The sequence below is a fragment of the Podarcis erhardii genome (genome assembly GCF_964252035.2).
Source record: "Podarcis erhardii genome assembly, chromosome: 1".
Lineage (NCBI taxonomy): Eukaryota > Metazoa > Chordata > Lepidosauria > Squamata > Lacertidae > Podarcis > Podarcis erhardii.
Genome location: NC_138497.1, coordinates 93,185,233 through 93,202,496, shown reverse-complemented (window position 1 = coordinate 93,202,496; position 17,264 = coordinate 93,185,233). Strand labels below are relative to the sequence as shown.

Genomic DNA, 17,264 nt, shown 5'->3' with positions numbered 1-17,264 from the left:
ATCCTGATAAGTTCTAATTTTGCATTTTCAAACTGAAATATTTTCCTTTGCAGGAGATCTGAAACTTTTAGGTCAGTGATAGAGCGTCTTGGGCAATTCTAATGTTCCCCTGATCTGAATGTTCTCCATTCTAATGTCAAATTTCTGCCCATTGATTCTTCTGCAGAGAGACTGACCTATTTGTCTAATGTACAAGGCACTGTAAAAGGGCACTGCTAAGATGACTGCATTATACCAAATACGGTTGTTGTGAATGCTCACAGTACTTATCTTGCATATGTTTAAACTGCAATTGAATTGTCTCAGGCTATTTTTTTTTATTTATTTTTTGCATTTAATGACATTTTGAATATATTGAATATATTGTACTCCAACTGGGAGGAAGTTGAGATCTGTGGGGTTTTGCAGACAAGGCTATATTTTAATCTACGCAACCAAAGAAAACTATATGCCACACTTACCCTGTTCATGCATTAGTAGATAGCACTGTGTACTCCTCCTCCGAGCCACTGCGCCGCACCATACACACCTCTAGCCGGTCACGTACAGTGGTACCTCGGGTTACATACGCTTCAGGTTACAGACTCCTCTAACCCAGAAATAATACCTCGGGTTAAGAACTTTGCTTCAGGATGAGAACAGAAATTGTGCTCCAGAGGCGCAGCAGCAGGATGCCCCATTAGCTAAAGTGGTGCTTCAGGTTAAGTACAGTTTCAGGTTAAGAACGGACCTCCGGAACGAATTAAGTACTTAACCCGAGGTACCACTATATATAGGTGCAGTTTCTGCTACCCATTGAAACTAGCACCTACAAGGCAAGGAAGAGGGTGGAGAACCATGGTCCTATTAAAACTAGCAGGGTCGTGCTTTTCCTGTCAGTATGCAAGAACTGCTCACCAATTATTAAAATGTCAAGAGGGAGAATCACAAGAGATCAGTTTTCAAATAATGAGGTTACTTCAAGATTCACTGCGCTTCTGAAAGACAGAGATTGTTGCCCCCTCCCCAACAGCATTGATATTTTATGTTGTGTCCTGGAGTTTGTTTGTTGGTTGGTTGGTTGGTTGGTTGGTTTTTAAAAAAGGCATTTCCAATATTTCCTTTTTCCAATAGGTTCATTGTGACAACCAGGTATAATTGAGGGTCAGGACTCACTCTGTATATAATAGCCTGGTGGTTTTCTGGAGGTTGTAGATATTTATATAGAATATATTGCTGGGTGGGGAATTGGGAGGCTGTTTACAAGAATTGTTTCTATTTTTTAAAGCAATGCTTGTACACAGTATGTGTGCGGTTGGGGGTTGGGGGAATGCCAGAGGTGTTCTGGGAGGGAGCAGGGTGGGGAGAGCAGAACACCATGGGAAGGATGGTAAAGAAATTATTTCTAGGTATATCAACACATAAGAAATGAAAAGGTCTGGTATTATATGTGAAATTATATGTTGGTACAGATACATAATTATAAGGAAAACCTGGTGCTCGGTGTGATAATACTGTGCTAAGCACTAGCGGTCAACATTTTTACTTGGCTGGAATAGTTCAATCACTGCCTCTTGTGTTGATGGATTGGGTGGTATACGCACCTCCAATTTCTTAAGAAACCTTGTTTCTTAAGTCAGGCTGCTATGGGCAGCAAAAAGACAAACAAAATAACATAAATGCAGTGTGTGGGGGTGGGTGGGGGGTGGGGAAGAGCACTGGAACTTTGTGTGGGTTGCCCATCCCTTGTGGGAAACATATGGCTTGATTTCAGAGTATTGTGAAATGGTGGGCGCATTTTTATCCTGTTTAGAATTAAAAATGCATTATAGCATTGACACATAAGTGCAATCTATTAAATAGAAACACCCACCCACCTACCCCATAACAGCAGCAAAAAGCTTGGGCAGAAAACTATCATGGTTTCTCCTTCCCACTCCATTTTATTATCAGAAACCTGTGAGGTAGGTTAGGCTGAGAGAGAGAGAGAGAAAGTGATTGGCCCAAGGTCACCCAGTGAGCATCATGACTGTGTAGATGGCAGAACCTGTGTGTCCCCAGCCCTAGACTGACAGTTTGCACTGCCATTTTTCAGTTTACTCCACTCTGCATTGACAATGTAGAAAACACTAACATGAAACATTTTACCGCATGGAATAATGTTTGCTGTTCTGCAAACGCAGCCAACATCTCTGCATTTCAAAGCCGAAGCATCATGTGTAATCCACGTCACTGGATTCAGGGGAACTTTGCAAACCCAAAGAACCAGGCAATAAGGAAATACTTTCAATGTGTTGCTGAAACTAGAATTTGCAAATATCTGGTTGTGTTTGCAGAGGATCAAAGAGAGAGAGTGCCAGTCAAATGCCTCTGTTGAATACAGCTATGCTTGATGGGTGAGAGGTAACTGATTTATGAGGTGCCAGATTGGTTTGAACTAGTTGTTGGCAGAACGGTAAAGAGATTATAATATCTGTGGACACTTGCACTGAGGCCAGTTGAAGCAGCTAGGAACTTTTTGAGAACGTATTGAAATTCTGTTAGTCTAATGAAAATTTGCTCTGTGGAAACTATCGAGGAAGCTCCTCAGGGATATCCTGTAGGTCTAATAATCAGAAGTATGATGCCCGTTTACGTAAATGGGAAGAGACATATCAGACTCGTAAGGATGGGCTACCTTCTATAACTGTGCTTTCCTTCTTTTTTCTGTAAAATCTAACTTCAATTATGTGATTTTCCCTATTATAAAAAGTGTTTTATGATTCTTTATGTATTTATTTATGAAAGCTTATATACTGTCTTCCATACCAATCCCAAGGCAGTTAGAAGACAATCCAATAAACACGATTTAAATCCAATAAAAACACTTTACAATAAATACAAATTACAATGATAACAAGATTCAGTCACTAGATCAGTTATCAAAGCCTCAAGTGGTGAATCAAGTTTCTCAAGGCAAATCGTCAAACCACATTGTGAATAAGAACCTAAGGACTGGGATCAGAATTGCTGGATCAGACCAAAAGTCTATTTTGTCCTAGGGTTGTTTTTGTTTGTTTGTTTGTTTGTTTGTTTTTGCTTCCAATGAGGGCCATTTTGATGGAACATCATATTACTGTGGTTTTATGTTTGTGAAATGCAATAGTTGTTTTTTTTAATGTTCAAAATATAGGGCCTAGATGAGTTCTAATTGGCTATTGTGAGAAGTGTTGTGATATGAAACACGGTATCAAAGAACCATTGAGACTCTTATGAATGAAAGGCTTCTAAGGGATAAAGGTAAACACCCTGTATTTCTTGGATACATGTCAGAAAGTCAAAGAGCCTGAAAGGATTGCGGACAAATGGTTGCTCTGGATGCTGCTAGCTGGATAATTAAGGATCTCATAGCACGGAGGAGTTTGGGGAGATGAAGAGATGCATCTCACCACTCAATGTGGGTGCAAAGTATCTGTCCCAAAGATGCTGCCTTTTGGCCAGGCTCTAATAGTCCTTTCCCCTTGGCAATTGAGAGCAGGTGCTCAAACCCCCACCTTTCTCACTGCTTTGTTATCTTATCCACAAGCCTGTCAGCACATGGTCAGAAAGATGTCAGCTCTACTGTACTGGTGGTCTTATACATGATGGTGCTGATGTTTTTCTGGGTGGAAGCCATGCAGGCTTGTTGCATCTGGCTGGGTACGAGGGAGATTTGATATTTGGCTTTCTGATAGGTGTCAATATCTTTGTTTTTCAATAGCAAGTGTTTTTGCATAGGATATTCAGGCAGCTGCCAAATACCCATTTCCAAAATGAAGCTAATGTCACCTTGCCTTTAGCTTCTTTCCTGGTAGCAGAGTGTTCTTTTATAAGGTAAACATTAATTCCTCACTCCCACCATATTACATCAAGAGCGTGTCAGACTGGAATACTTGGAGGAAAGAAAAGGTGCAATGTTGGAGAAATGTAAAGGCAATTTATATAAGTTTACACTCTGCATTTGTTTATTTCTCCAGCCTTTGGCCTTCCATGATGCTTTAGTGTAGTTCCTTTGAAGGGGAGACAGGTGGCTGTGGGAAATGAAGGGCAGAGCTCAGAAGGTAGCAAATTGGAAGAGAAATGGCAGCATGGCAAAAGAGCAGAGGGAGAGAAGACCAAAGGAGTTGGCAAAGAAATTCTTCTTTTTTTAAAAAAGTAACCTTGGTGTTAGAGCTTTATTTGCAGAAGCAGCAAGTGAAAACTTCACTGACAAGGAGGGTTGCACAGATGGCTGTAGCATCAGGTGCTAATGCCTAACAGTGAAGAGGAAGAGAGTGAAACAAGACAAGCTGTAGGGATAGAGAAAGCAGTCAGTATAAAGGCATCTCTTCCCAGGGTTTCTGTGTGTGCGTGTGAGAATAATGTTAATGGAAGCTTTGGGAGGAATTTGGGGTGTTTGCAAAAGACAAGTTTTCCTTTTATCCAGATAACTGGTGAATGGATATCTTGTAAAGGGAGATTTTCCCTTAAAATTGAAGCATCTCATTTTATTTTACTTTTTACTAAAGTACAGTGGAACCTCTGGTTACGTACTTAATTTGTTCCGAAGGTCCTTTCTTAACCTGAAACTGTTCTTAACCTGAGGTACCACTTTAGCTAATGGGGCTTTCCGCTTCCGCTGCCGCTGCGCGATTTCTGTTCTCATCCTGAAGCAAAGTTCTTAACCCGATGTACTATTTATGGGTTAGCGGAGTCTGTAACCTGAAGTGTATGTAACCCGAGGTACCACTGTATCATATAGGCGTTGCTTTGTCATGATTTGTCAGTTACCAAAGTAACCCATTCTCTCTCTCTCTCTCTCTCTCTCTCTCTCTCTCTCTCTCTCTCCCTCCCTCCCTCCCTCCCTCCCTCCCCTCCCTCCTCTGCCTTCTAATTTCTAATCATTTTTATGGATTAAATAAATATTGGAGGCTGTATTTTATTGTCGTTCAGTGGAGGACCCCCCACCCTGAAGTTTTCCAAGCAAGCTACTCCTAGGGTCATGCTTTACTAGAGATATGTGCAATTTGTTGGAAAGGAAGACGTAAGGACGGGAAGATACTCTGTCACTCCAGGTCTCCAGGGTGCAATAGCTGTCATATTACTCCACCTCCTGCCCTACCTCTTATGTGCATAACTCAGTGGAGGAGGATGTAGCTGGCAGCCAATATTCAGCATTTTCTACATCAAACAAGTGTCTAAATCAGGGGTAGTCAACCTTTTTATACCTACCGCCCACTAATGCATCTTTCTTGATGGTAAAATTTCCTTACCGCCCACCAGTGCTCGATGGAAGGAGGATTCAGTTTGTGCCATAGAACCCCCTACTGTCCACCTGGAATCCTGAAATGCCCACTAGTGGGCGGTAGGGACCGGGTTGACAACCCCTGGTCTAAGTAATGTACCCTGGTAAGCTTTTGGGATGAGGTTATTTTGCGTGTGTGCATTTGCTGCAGATTGAAGGAAAAGTGGAGGTCATGACTTAAGAAGTCACCCACAGGACTGTTCCTAAATGCATAGAATATCTTTTATAACTCCCGCCACTGTATTTGGCTCAGCATCTTACAGGAAACATATGGAAACATCTATCCATCCAATTTCTTAATGGAAAACTGAAGAGAACAGTCTAGTTCTGAACCTGGCTGCAGACGAGGAGCAGCTTGTGTGGAAACACATATTTAATGTAAGCAAGAATTATAGCAGATGGGTGGCTTTGTAATTAAAGAATTCAGGAATTGAAGCTAGGTCTTCATTTTCCGGATTAAGTCAGAAACACATCTTGTTTTCTTACAGCTTCTCCCCTCCCCCCTTTTCTTCTTAATATTGGTCAAAATCAATTCATCTAGCAAAATGAAGCCCAACAGGAGTTGTCTAGATGCTTATTCTGGCTGGCACAAACACAGAGCTGAATTAATTGTGAACTGCTGTTGAACTTGGTAGAAGCAGATGTAATCCAAGGTTTGTATCGGTGGCAGCGATACAAATGAATGCAGATAGTCTGATGCAAGTGGTTTGTGCTCTGCTTATTTGCTACTAGGTAGCTCCATCTGAGTGTAAACCTGATCCCAGAAAGTCCCTTTTCTCCTTGTAATTCTATAAGTATTCATAGATGAGGAATACCACCAAATGGGACATGTTATCTTGCTTTGGAGCATAATACCAACTAAGCCTTTCCTTGACTTCCCCTTCACTTTATTGATGTTCCTTTCTGCAATTTTCTCCATTTCCATTATTTACCAGAAACTTCCCTTAAGAGTTTCCCTTTAATTCATGTCAATTTCTTATCTGTACAAAGTATTCGCAATCTGTCATTTAGCTAAAGAGCCTCTGGGTTCTCTTTAGCCTCCGGATTCTCACCAGAGTCCAAACAAATTATCAGCCCACCCACAAAAGTCTCACGAGAAGAGTTATTGGACACAATGGTCTTTCACTCTAGGCTTGCTTTTTAGGGGCAGACCCAAGGTGGATGGTACTTCCTTAGGCAACCCATAACTGTCCCATGCACTCTCTACATTCAGTTCCAGATGCAGCATATTTTTTGAGTTTCCCAGAGGGTCTGGAGGATGGGAAAGGTGCCCCCCTCCACTTACAGTTCTTTCTTCACCCTCTTTCCTCTCCTCTTCTTCCTCCAGCTATGAATGGTATATGCATGTGGGCATATATATATATATAGAGAGAGAGAGAGAGAGAGAGAGAGAGGTTGGACTGTGTATGTGAAGAACCAAGCAAATAAACAAAAAGCATCTATTGTGAGCCTGTTTGCAGGAGGGGCACCTTGGAGGCCCTACGATCCATGAGTCTTGTTGGGAACAGGCCCAAATGGGAGCCCCAGTTAAGGGCAAGATAGTCAAAAGTTCAGGAACTTCAGCTTTACAGTGGTACCTCGGGTTACAGACGCTTCAGGTTACAGACTCCACTAACCCAGAAATATTACCTCAGGTTGAGAACTTTGCTTCTGGATGAGAACAGAAATCATGCAGCAGTGGCGCAGCGGCAGCCCCATTAGCTAAAGTGGTGCTTCAGGTTAAGAACAGTTAAGAACAGTTTCAGGTTAAGAACGGATCTCCGGAACGAATTAAGTTCTTAACCTGAGGTACCACTGTATTGAGTTTAGGTCCTTGATACCGATACAGGTCGCTATTCTCCCAGTCCTTTCCCCCAGTCAAGACTAGAATCAGGTATGCCAAGGGATCAGGCTAGTTCTTCCTCAGGAATCTTCAGCCCTGTGTCTTATCCATTAATAACAGCTGTAGCCTTCAAGAATTCAGTCTAGTACCAGTAAGCTTCATTTTTTCAGTAGGGTAGTTGGTGTCCATGACATTTGAATCAAGGACTCTCTGTCTCTACTCTTATAGCTATATAAAGGCTATCTTTAATGACAACTTGTTTAAAACACCAGATAAGGCGAAGTGACCCAAAATACTATTGACATTATGACAAAAAGAGGCTTTAAAAAATCTTCTGACAAAGGCTGAGGCAGCCACATCATTTATCCATCAGTGATGGATAAGTCTGAAGTTGATCCAAAGCTTGGTGACTGACAGTGACCATATGATTCATGAATTACTACATAAAATCAAGATTTTGAAGCATATTTCCCCATAAAAATACTAATTTAATAAATTGTAGCTAAAGTATACACATTGTAATATCTGAGGACGGCTTCTACCACCTTTGCCTCTGTGGATTTCCAGTCACTTTGAGTGTGGTTTTTAGTTGTAAAACTTGGGCTTTAAAATGGTTGTATTTTTCTTAAAGGTAGGTGTTGGGAGGCACAGAACCAGGGCCAAATGTGGACCTTCAGACAGCTCTATCTGGGTCTGGCCATGCCCCGCTCTCCAAGTTGCACCTGCAATGGTCCCACTTCAGACCATTATTGAGTGCTGCTGTCTGACTGGAAAGTGTCCTTGAACTGTGATAGTGATCTATTCTTCGCCTGGATGGAGGATGGAAAGGTGTGTGTGTGTTTAGAAATCTTGGATTTATGTTTGGCCTACTGTACAAAGATAAGAATCATATTCACTAATATACCCACTTTTGCCTCACGCCCCATCCACTACTGGTTTGCCCCCACACTCCAGAAGGTTTCCCTTGAGCAAATGCAGCCTCCCCATGGGGCATTGCAGTTGTTGGGTAAGAAATGCCCCCCCCCCCCCCGCCGCCGCTTAAAGGTCCTCCTGTATAGGAGGGTTAGAAGTTTAAAGGTTGAATGTTTAAGGGGATGTTTTGTTCAGGAAGTTCTGCACTAAAGGGGCAAAGTTTCAGCCTAGGAAACTGGCAGTAGAGGGAGGGGGGGAAATGAAAGTATAGCTTGCAGTATACTTTCCTGATTGGCTGGAAGAGTAAAGGGGGGGAATGAAAATGTATTCGATATAAATTAAGCTAGATAATTTGGCAAGTCAGATAGTTGAGAGTCAGATACTTGACGAGATGCAGACAGAAGGAACTAGAAGAAGGGACCATGAAGGGCTCAGAAGCTGAAGTGAGGGATGCAAATTGATAAGTATTGACTCAGTTAGAAAAATTGTGTCGAACTTGTGTAGGTGGAAGCATTTATCTGCTTGTTTACTCAAACTGTACAATGGATTGATCTTGTAAAATCGTCTTCTCAGACTGTTTATCTTATTGCCTTACTAAAACTTTATGTAAAAGCGTGATTTGTCTTGGAAAAAGTTGGTCTGAGGCCTTGTTATTTACTCCATGCCTAAGTGCTTTAGCCAGTATAGGGAGTATGTTGGGCCAGCTAATGTACAGGAAGTTATAGGGGCTGTTTAGTGAGTGTAGTGTGAGGAAAATGAAATATATTCGTTTGGTAGCAGTGTTGAAGTTAAGAAGAAGGAAGGGTTGGCTTGTCTGGTTTGCTTGCCTGCCTTCCCACTAATAGTGAGGGCTATGGCTGAGGCCCACACAGCCCTCCAGTGCCTGCTGTCACAAGTGAAGAGTTGTTGTTGTTGTTGTTGTTGTTCATTTTGTTGTCTCTGACTCTTCGTGACCCCATGGACCAGAGCACGCCAGACACTCCTGTCTTCCACTGCCTCCCGCAGTTTGGTCAAACTCATGCTGGTAGCTTCGAGAACACTGTCCAACCATCTCGTCCTCTATCGTCCCCTTCTCCTTGTGCCCTCCATCTTTCCCAACATCAGGATCTTTTCCAGGGAGTCTTCTCTTCTCATGAGGCGGCCAAAGTATTGGAGCCTCAGCTTCAAGATCTGTCCTTCCGGTGAGCACTCAGGGCTGATTTCCTTAAGAATGGATAGGTTTGATCTTCTTGCAGTCCATGGGACTCTCAAGAGTCTCCTCCAGCACCATAATTCAAAAGCATCAATTCTTCAGCGATCAATCTTAATTCCGGCTTGGGATTCATCCAGCCCAGCCTTTCGCATGATGAATTCTGCATATAAGTTAAATAAGCAGGGAGACAATACACAGCCTTGACGTACTCCTTTCCCAATTTTCAGTTGTTCCATATCCAGCTGTTCCATATCCTGTTCTAACTGTACCTTCTTGTCCCACAGAGATTTCTCAGGAGACAGATGAGGTGATCAGGCACTCCCATTTCTTTAAGAATTTGCCGTAGTTTGCTGTGGTCGACAAAGTCAAAGACTTTTGCATAGTCAATGAAGCAGAAGTAGATGTTTTTTCTGGAACTCTCTAGCTTTCTCCATAATCCTGCGCATGTTTGCATCACAATTGTCTGTTTTGTTTTGTTTTAAATATATTGCCAGCTGCCTTGAGAACTTTGGCTAATAGGCTAGCGATAAATATTTCAAATAAATATTTGCATTCAATTGTCACCTATGTTGTGTTATTCCTTTCATTGCTTCATGCTGCAGTACTGAGCTAGCAGAGCAATTGAAAATGGGTGGGGTGGGGGAGAAAGGGAAGAGGGTTTATCCCATGTGGAAGATCCAACAAATACCTGGGCACCAGTGGAGTGGAAGGTAGGGTGGAATTTCCCCACTCCATTTTCACCTCCTTTTTAGGGCTGATGTTTTCTTTTCGGGGGGGGGGGGAAGAATATCAGGACTTATGGGAGGGGATCTGTCACTGTATGGTGATCCACCCCCCAGAACACTCCCTTTTCACAGGTACCACCACAAGAGTACTGGTGTTGTAGTGGCAAGGGTGCTTGATTTTGCATTTTTTTGCATTCCAGCATTTAAAGTACTCTGACTAGCTCTGTATGTAACTTTGCCATTTAATTTTTCTATGTTCTTGGATGTATTTCATCAGCCTTCTCCTGGAACATCAGTACTCCTTTATTAAGATCACTCTGTCTCTTTGGTCTTATCTGTTGTACTTGAGACTCTGTACATAAAAGGAATGTCATAGTTCCTGTTCATGAGGTTTTCAATTTACCATGCAGTTGGCATTAAATAAGCAAACATTAAGTGATAGTGGTGCTAATAGTGTCGTCACATTTTATAAAATGATTTCTGCTGACATAAAAGGCTGGTTAAAGCATATCTTTCAAGCTAAGATTCTTAAGGGGACCTAACAAGAACTTTCAGTGCATCGAAAGGGTTGGGAAATGAGGTTGTCAAAAGCTTTATTACACAATTGTGATGTAAAGGTTCACTAGATCTGCAGAAGGCCATAAAGAAGTACAGCAGTGTCAAGCTGTCTTCTTGGAGGAACATAAAGAAAGATACTAAAACTGGGAGAGGAAAGATGGTAGCCAAAGGAGAACAGTTAATGAAGGGAGATTAATGTTTTTCATGAAGGAAATGTAGATAGGAGGTGACTTTTGAAGGAAAGGGAGGAAGTTTGAGTGCCATACTAGTACATTGTGGAGAAAGAGATCTGAGGAATTGTGTCAGTGTGTGTTAGATCATTATTAGGGGCAAGATTCATTCATTAATGCCAGCAGCATTAATTTTCCTCTGGAGTACCAGGGTTTCTTAATCTTTGTCTGTTTCCCTCTCAACATACCCCAGGCATATTCAGAGGCCTAGTAAAACATAGCTTGCCCTTCCTTTCTGCTTAATTGCCCCCTTGACTATAATTAAAGTTGAATTGACTAATGGAGCAGTCACCAGCAACATGTTCCCATAATTTTCTCTGTTGTCAATGGTTTCTATTATCAACAGATCTCGCTGTGCTACTTGCTAAGGCTAGACGAATTTAAGGACAGTGTTGCTCTCACACAGCCATGGGAATGCCATTCTTTGATATAAACTGAGGTGTTTGTGTGTATACTTATATATTCTACAGAGTCCACTAACTTCCATCAGTACAGTTCCCAGAGAGGCCAGAGTATTTACCTTCTGAGTTGTATTGGTTGCTGAAAGTAAAAACAATAACATAAAATCTTGTTTCATTTTGTCCTGTCAAGTGTTGTCAAACTAAACTCGGCTAGTAATGGAGAATGTATCTGGGTGTTTCTGAAATGGGAAGAGAAGCCATCTCATGTCTGGAGGTTGTTAGAGTGGGTTTTGTTTTTCCTTTTAGCTTGTCAAAAATTGATGTGAGGTTAGAAAACATTGCATCTTTCTGGCAACAGATATGACTATGTGAAAAACTTTAGTATTTAATCTTCTTTCTGCTTTAGTTGTATGTATGGGGGTGGAATATGGTGAGGTGGAACATTTGTTCTCCTCAGTATGACATGAGATGGATTTTTGTCCTGTTTTTAAGTTTAGGGAAATTTTATTTCCAGAATGAAATGATCGGGTGTGCTCGAACAAAACACTAAGCTATGGTGTAACATCATGAGACTGGGCCCATGTTCTGCTTTCATTAAAAAAGAAAGAAGGGGGGGGGATGAGAATTTGTTTTCTAAAACACAGGTCCAAACCCTAAACTGTTATTAGATGTGGCCAATGGCCCAGTTTATGCTAATGGCAGATAATAATATTTCAGGGGAGAATGGCTTATTAGGTTCGCAGGGCAGTTTAGGTGGCTTTTCAAAATAAATATGTTTAAGCATGCCTGTTTGTTCACTGTAATTATGTTGTATAGCGAAGTCCTGTAAGTCAACGGGACTTCATTATTTTGGTTACTCAAACTCCTTATTTATGAAATGTCATTTTGACATACTGTACACAGAGTATTAACAGAGTTAACTTGGCAGAAACTCTCGTTTTGCTTAACATTACATAAAATCTCATTTTGCATAATTTGCACCCAAAGCTCAATATAAAAGAAGAAAAGAAACAGAAAACATCAAACCAGAAAATAATACCTCTATTTAATATTCCCCTTTTTGCTCATAGTATCTTGTTTAATGGAAAGAGTAAACTGTCATAAAAATTAAGATTTACATGGAAGTTAAGTAATATGACTACCGTAGTGTAACACTCCCAATGTGAGCATTTGCCCTGCAAAGTCTGTTCCTAATCTTTGTCTCACTTGTGCACCCACATCCCACCTACCTTCAGACAACCTTATCTACTCCCCATTTCTGCAGCTTGTGCCTCTCTTATGGCCATTCCCATCTTGCCTGCTTCTTACATCATTCATCAATTAGCTATAAACTCCGCAAATTATAAATGGAGACAAACATGTGCAAAGGAGGCTTATTAGAAACATTCATTTATTTTTCCCTAGTTTAAAATGGCGGGATGCTAGGTTCAATTCCAGAATGTTTTTGTGCTGTGAAGCAGCAGACAATTCTCCCCAGCACACTTTGAGATTATTCTTCAGTTCAGCATTGTATTATTAGTTCAAATGAAAAGGTGGTTACTTACCCAATTCTTGGCTTAGGTACAGCTCCCCTGATTCTAGACTGATGCTCAATCATAGTAAGAACAAGCTTATACCCTGTATGTTGGGTTTCTCTGCAGTTCTCTATTATTTTCAGGGTAAATATGTAAATAAGAGCAGGAGGTGACTATCTCTGCTGTGTTATGATGGCTGGATTCAAATATCTGTTTAGCCATGGACTTCATTGGATGTCATTCATTCTGGCACTTTTTCTCGGGCTAAGCTACCGTATGGAGATTTGTTTGCTTTTGTTCCAGATGGGATGATCCCTTTATATACCATCCTGGGCTCTCTGGGAGAGAAATAGGATACAAATTCAATAAGTGAAGTAGTTTGGGCCATAATGACATTTAAAGTAATTCTCCCTGTAAAATTGGAACTGGAAAGGTAACAGAGGAGAGAAAAGCCTAATGAGAGCTTCAGACTGTAATGTTAAGGAGAGTAGAGTAAGGTGTAAGTGATCTCCTAAAGAGTAGTAACTGATATGGTGACTCTCTGTAATGATCACAGCCACCCACTGAGCTTTTCATGCTTCTCCATGTCATGTGCTGTCCACTCTGTTGGGTAAAGTATGTGTTTGTTTTCTATGAACTGGTTCAAATTGTTGGAGAGTGTTAGCCAGCCACAGCTCCCCACTTACTTATAAGTGGCCGGTGCTAGGACTCAACCACAGCTACTTTGGTCATAACTGAATGTGAGCCCAGAACTAAACTGGAGGTATATATTTGTCTGAGGGACAAAACAAATGAGATGTAGGAGAGAGCCTTAATCCAGGATCTCATGCATTTTTAAATAAAAATTAGTAGTGGCTGGGAAACTCTGTGGGGTTTAATCCTTTCCTTGTGAACTATTTTCCTGTTTGAAAATATACAAAACAACAACAACAACAACCCACTACCAGCTTTTCTTTGTTTGGTTTGGTTTTTTGCCCCATGGAAGATACCTAGAGGTACTAGGTGGGTACTTGAAAGTTTTTCACTCAAGACAAAGAGGAATTTTGGGGATGGTTGATTTTAATCAGGGAGGTCATACAGGGAGAAGGGACTAAATTCCCCTCCTCAACTCCTGCATCTGTTATTAACTTCAAATACAAACATGGAAGACCTTGATCATGGATTTCTTAGCTCTAGGCTTGGCCCTGGGCATCCAAAACCACTGAAGTCGAAGGCAAAGCACACACAACACTATGATAAATGCAGCATGACTGATGGAAATGTGTTGAGATTTCAGAACATTCTCCATTCTTGGGATTTTCATATAAATGAAGTCCTTTGGAAAAGTTTGAGCTAAAGTTTGAGCTAGTTAAGGCTGAATTATAAAGTGTTGTTGCATTTATATGAACATGTAGAAACCATTCTTTCCGATGTTTGTATGATTTATGCCTCGGCCCCTAGAGGGTTTATCTCCTTTATTGATTGCTTCTTCTTTGCACTCTGTAAGAGTGATGCAAAAAAGAGAATCTACCACAATGTCTGCTGCTGCAAATTGGCCAGTGTAGCTCACTTTTAGATATTCCCCTGTGTCTTCAAATGAGGGCTGGCCCCCAAAAAACAAAACAATAGTGCATGGTACCGTTATATAACTTTTCTCTGTTTTGGTTCCCCAGGCGACAGAATGGGGTTCAGATGAAGACACCAGGAGATCATGTCAGAGTAAAGGAAAAACTGAGGTATGTTCACCACCTACCTCCCCCTGCATACAGCCATAGTTAACTGATTTTTATACCACTTGGGAATGTTCACAACAAAACATCTGATGTCAGAAGTCTGATATGATGCTACCATAACATATGTGAAATACGTATATATAAAATGCTGGTAGTTCCTTATGACCCACAGTACAATTATTCCATGAGAATTTAAGATTGTTTACTTCTGGAGGTGGTGCAATTTGTTGCAGGTCATGGAACAGAATGGTATCAGGCTAGGAGTGTGGTTTACTGCAGAATAGATGCTAAAGCCAGAATATCTTACAGTGTTCAGCATCAGATGTCTGGAGCTCAGCAACATGAGCCTTCTTTGTTTTTACTGGGACTGCAGAAGAGCACATTTCTGTATCTAAAGCTGTGTCCATGTTCCAGCTCACCCTGCATCCATTGTACTTCCACCACTGGTTTGGGAGCACTGCTCACACAATGTCATCCATATCTATCCAGACAAATCTTATGAAATACTATGTTTTGATGCATTTCCCCCACCCAATCCGGCTTGGATCTGAGTTGAGTAAAAGAGTGTGTTAACTGCATTTTTACCTGGTAATGGGAATACAGTCTGAGATGCTTAAGTTCTCTTGCTTGGTCCTACCAATAACTTCTAGCTCAGAGGTTGCATGGTGACTTAGGTCCTATTCCAACTATGCTATCCACAGTTACTAGGTCCTAATTAGAAATGTGTTAAGGGGATTCACATAATCGCCTAGCTGACCTGGGCAGTTTTGTATAGGAATTTTATTATCTTTCAGGTAGCCTGGGCCCAAGCCATACAGGGCTTTATAGGTCATAACCTGCACTTTGAAGTATGGCCAGAAGCAAACCAATAGCCAGTGAAACTGTTTTAACAGGGGAGTGACATGCTTCCTGTCACGAGCCCCAATCAGCTGTCTGAGTGCAGCATTTTGGGCCATCTGAAGCTTCTGAACACTTTTCAAAGGCAGCCCTATGTGGGGCGTGTTACAGTAGTCCACTAACTAACGCATGCATAGCCCTTTTGAACTTCATCCTTTGCTTTAAGCTCTCTTGTGCAGCACTCCACTAACCCTACCTGTCCTAGTCCTTTTCCAGACTGGCACCTGCCACCTTCCATGTGTTTAGATAGCCTTTCCAATGCTGATGTTAGTATTATCCTGTTGAGTCCCTTTGCTACTGATTTGGCTAGTCCCAACCCTGGTTATGCAAGTGAGCTGTGTAAGCCTCTGTATGTTTGCTTTGTCTTAGTTACACATGGAGATTTCATTTGTTTTCTTGGCTTGGGAAGGTTCCCCAGGACATAGCTTGACAAAAAAATTGCCCTAGACAGAAAGGACAATGCCGTACCTTTTCCAAATGGTTGAGCTTATTTCCTTCATTCTTTCCCTGCGGAATGCAGTACAAGTCCTTTCTGTCTTCCGTAAAAATGGTTTGTAAGTCTTGGCAATAAAGAATCTTGCAGACTTTAAAAACAAACAAGAGACAGAAAATCATTAGTAAATCCTGTTTGGTATCTTCTGCACGCCAGGAGAAGACAGCTTGGCTGGGATGCTGGGCAAAACTGATTAATGAAATTGTTTGTCTAAAGAAATAAATATAAATATCTGAGAGCGTGTTAATAACAGTGTTTTGCAGCCTGCAAGGTGTTCAAAGAAAATTAGGACAGACGGCAGCAAACACATTACAATCGTCTCCCTGCAGTCCCGAATGAAATCTCTTTGAAAAGGCGGGCTGGAGCAGAGCTTTCTTTCTTTCTTTTTCTTTTTCTTTTTTCTTTTCCTTCCGCCCCAGTCACCAGACTTCCAAATACAGTCTGTAACCAGGTTCCTTTCTTATGATGCTGTTGGAAAACCATGGACTCTAGCTGTCTGGTAACAAAATGCTTGTTGCAGAAAGCCCATTGGAAATAATTTCCTGGCATGTTAGGAGGTGGACTGCCTTTATGTGTTTCAGGTCCTGTTTTCCCAGTTGGCTTTTATGCAGTCGCAGGGGACCTTTCTTTCTCCTGCCATGCATTTCCTGCTGGGTTTTTTTGTATCTTTGGTCCCATATGAGCAGCTAACGCAAATGCTGCCTGCACTGGATTGTCGGCCAAAACCCTCAGGTTAAGGGGTCATAATTCGTTGCCATTTCTCTAGGATATAATTTGCCATGAGCTATTGAGAGATTTTAAAAACATTTGTTTTGTGATAATGGTGAAGCTAATAAATGAAAGAAGCGTACAGACCAGGGATGCGAAATCTGTGGTTCTCTAGATGTTGCTGAACTTCAAGTTCCATCAGCTCTAGCCAGCCTAGCCCAATGGTGATGGGAGTTGAGGTAGATGGATTGTGGGCTTGATATAGTCTCTTTTGAAATAGCTTCCTGTGCTCCTGTGAACCAAGTTTCCTTTTTATATCAAGCACAGTTATTAGTTGAAATATACATCTGTAGGACAAGAAGGAGACATTTTGTAAATGTTAATTAAGTATATATTGGAATTTATTTAATAGTTTACTAAATGCACCCCATTAAGTTCTCGGGGGTTCATTTAAATCCTGGATAGGCAAACTAAGGCCCGGGGGCCGGATCAGGCCCAATCACTTTCTAAATCTGGCCCGCTGACAGTCCGGGAATCAGCATGTTTTTACATGAGTAGAATGTGTCCTTTTATTTAAAATGCATCTCTGGGTTATTAGTGGGGCATAGAAATTCATTCCTTTTTTACCCTTCAAAATATAGTTCTGCCCACCACAAGGTCTGAGGGGCAGTGGACCGGCCCCCTGCTGAAAAAGTTTTTTGACCCCTGATTTAAATGTAAGAATCTTGAGGGCAAAAATCAGATTTTAGGCTCTAGAAACCTTGAAGCTATGGTTTGACTCAAAATAAGTTTTTGAACAGATCCCTTTCCTTACTGCTT

At 41.3% G+C, this 17,264-nt stretch overlaps 1 protein-coding gene across 9 annotated transcripts in view; it reads left to right on the top strand.

The window, feature by feature from the left end:
- The window catches only part of SEMA5B (semaphorin 5B), a 363,675-nt gene that overhangs the window by 242,397 nt on the left and 104,014 nt on the right, over nt 1-17,264 (top strand). For all 9 annotated transcript variants that reach the window (XM_081871152.1, XM_081871150.1, XM_081871157.1 and 6 more), the window contains one exon: nt 14,288-14,350. In XM_081871152.1, the coding sequence (XP_081727278.1) occupies nt 14,288-14,350 (63 nt within the window). The remainder of the gene's footprint in view (nt 1-14,287; nt 14,351-17,264) is intronic.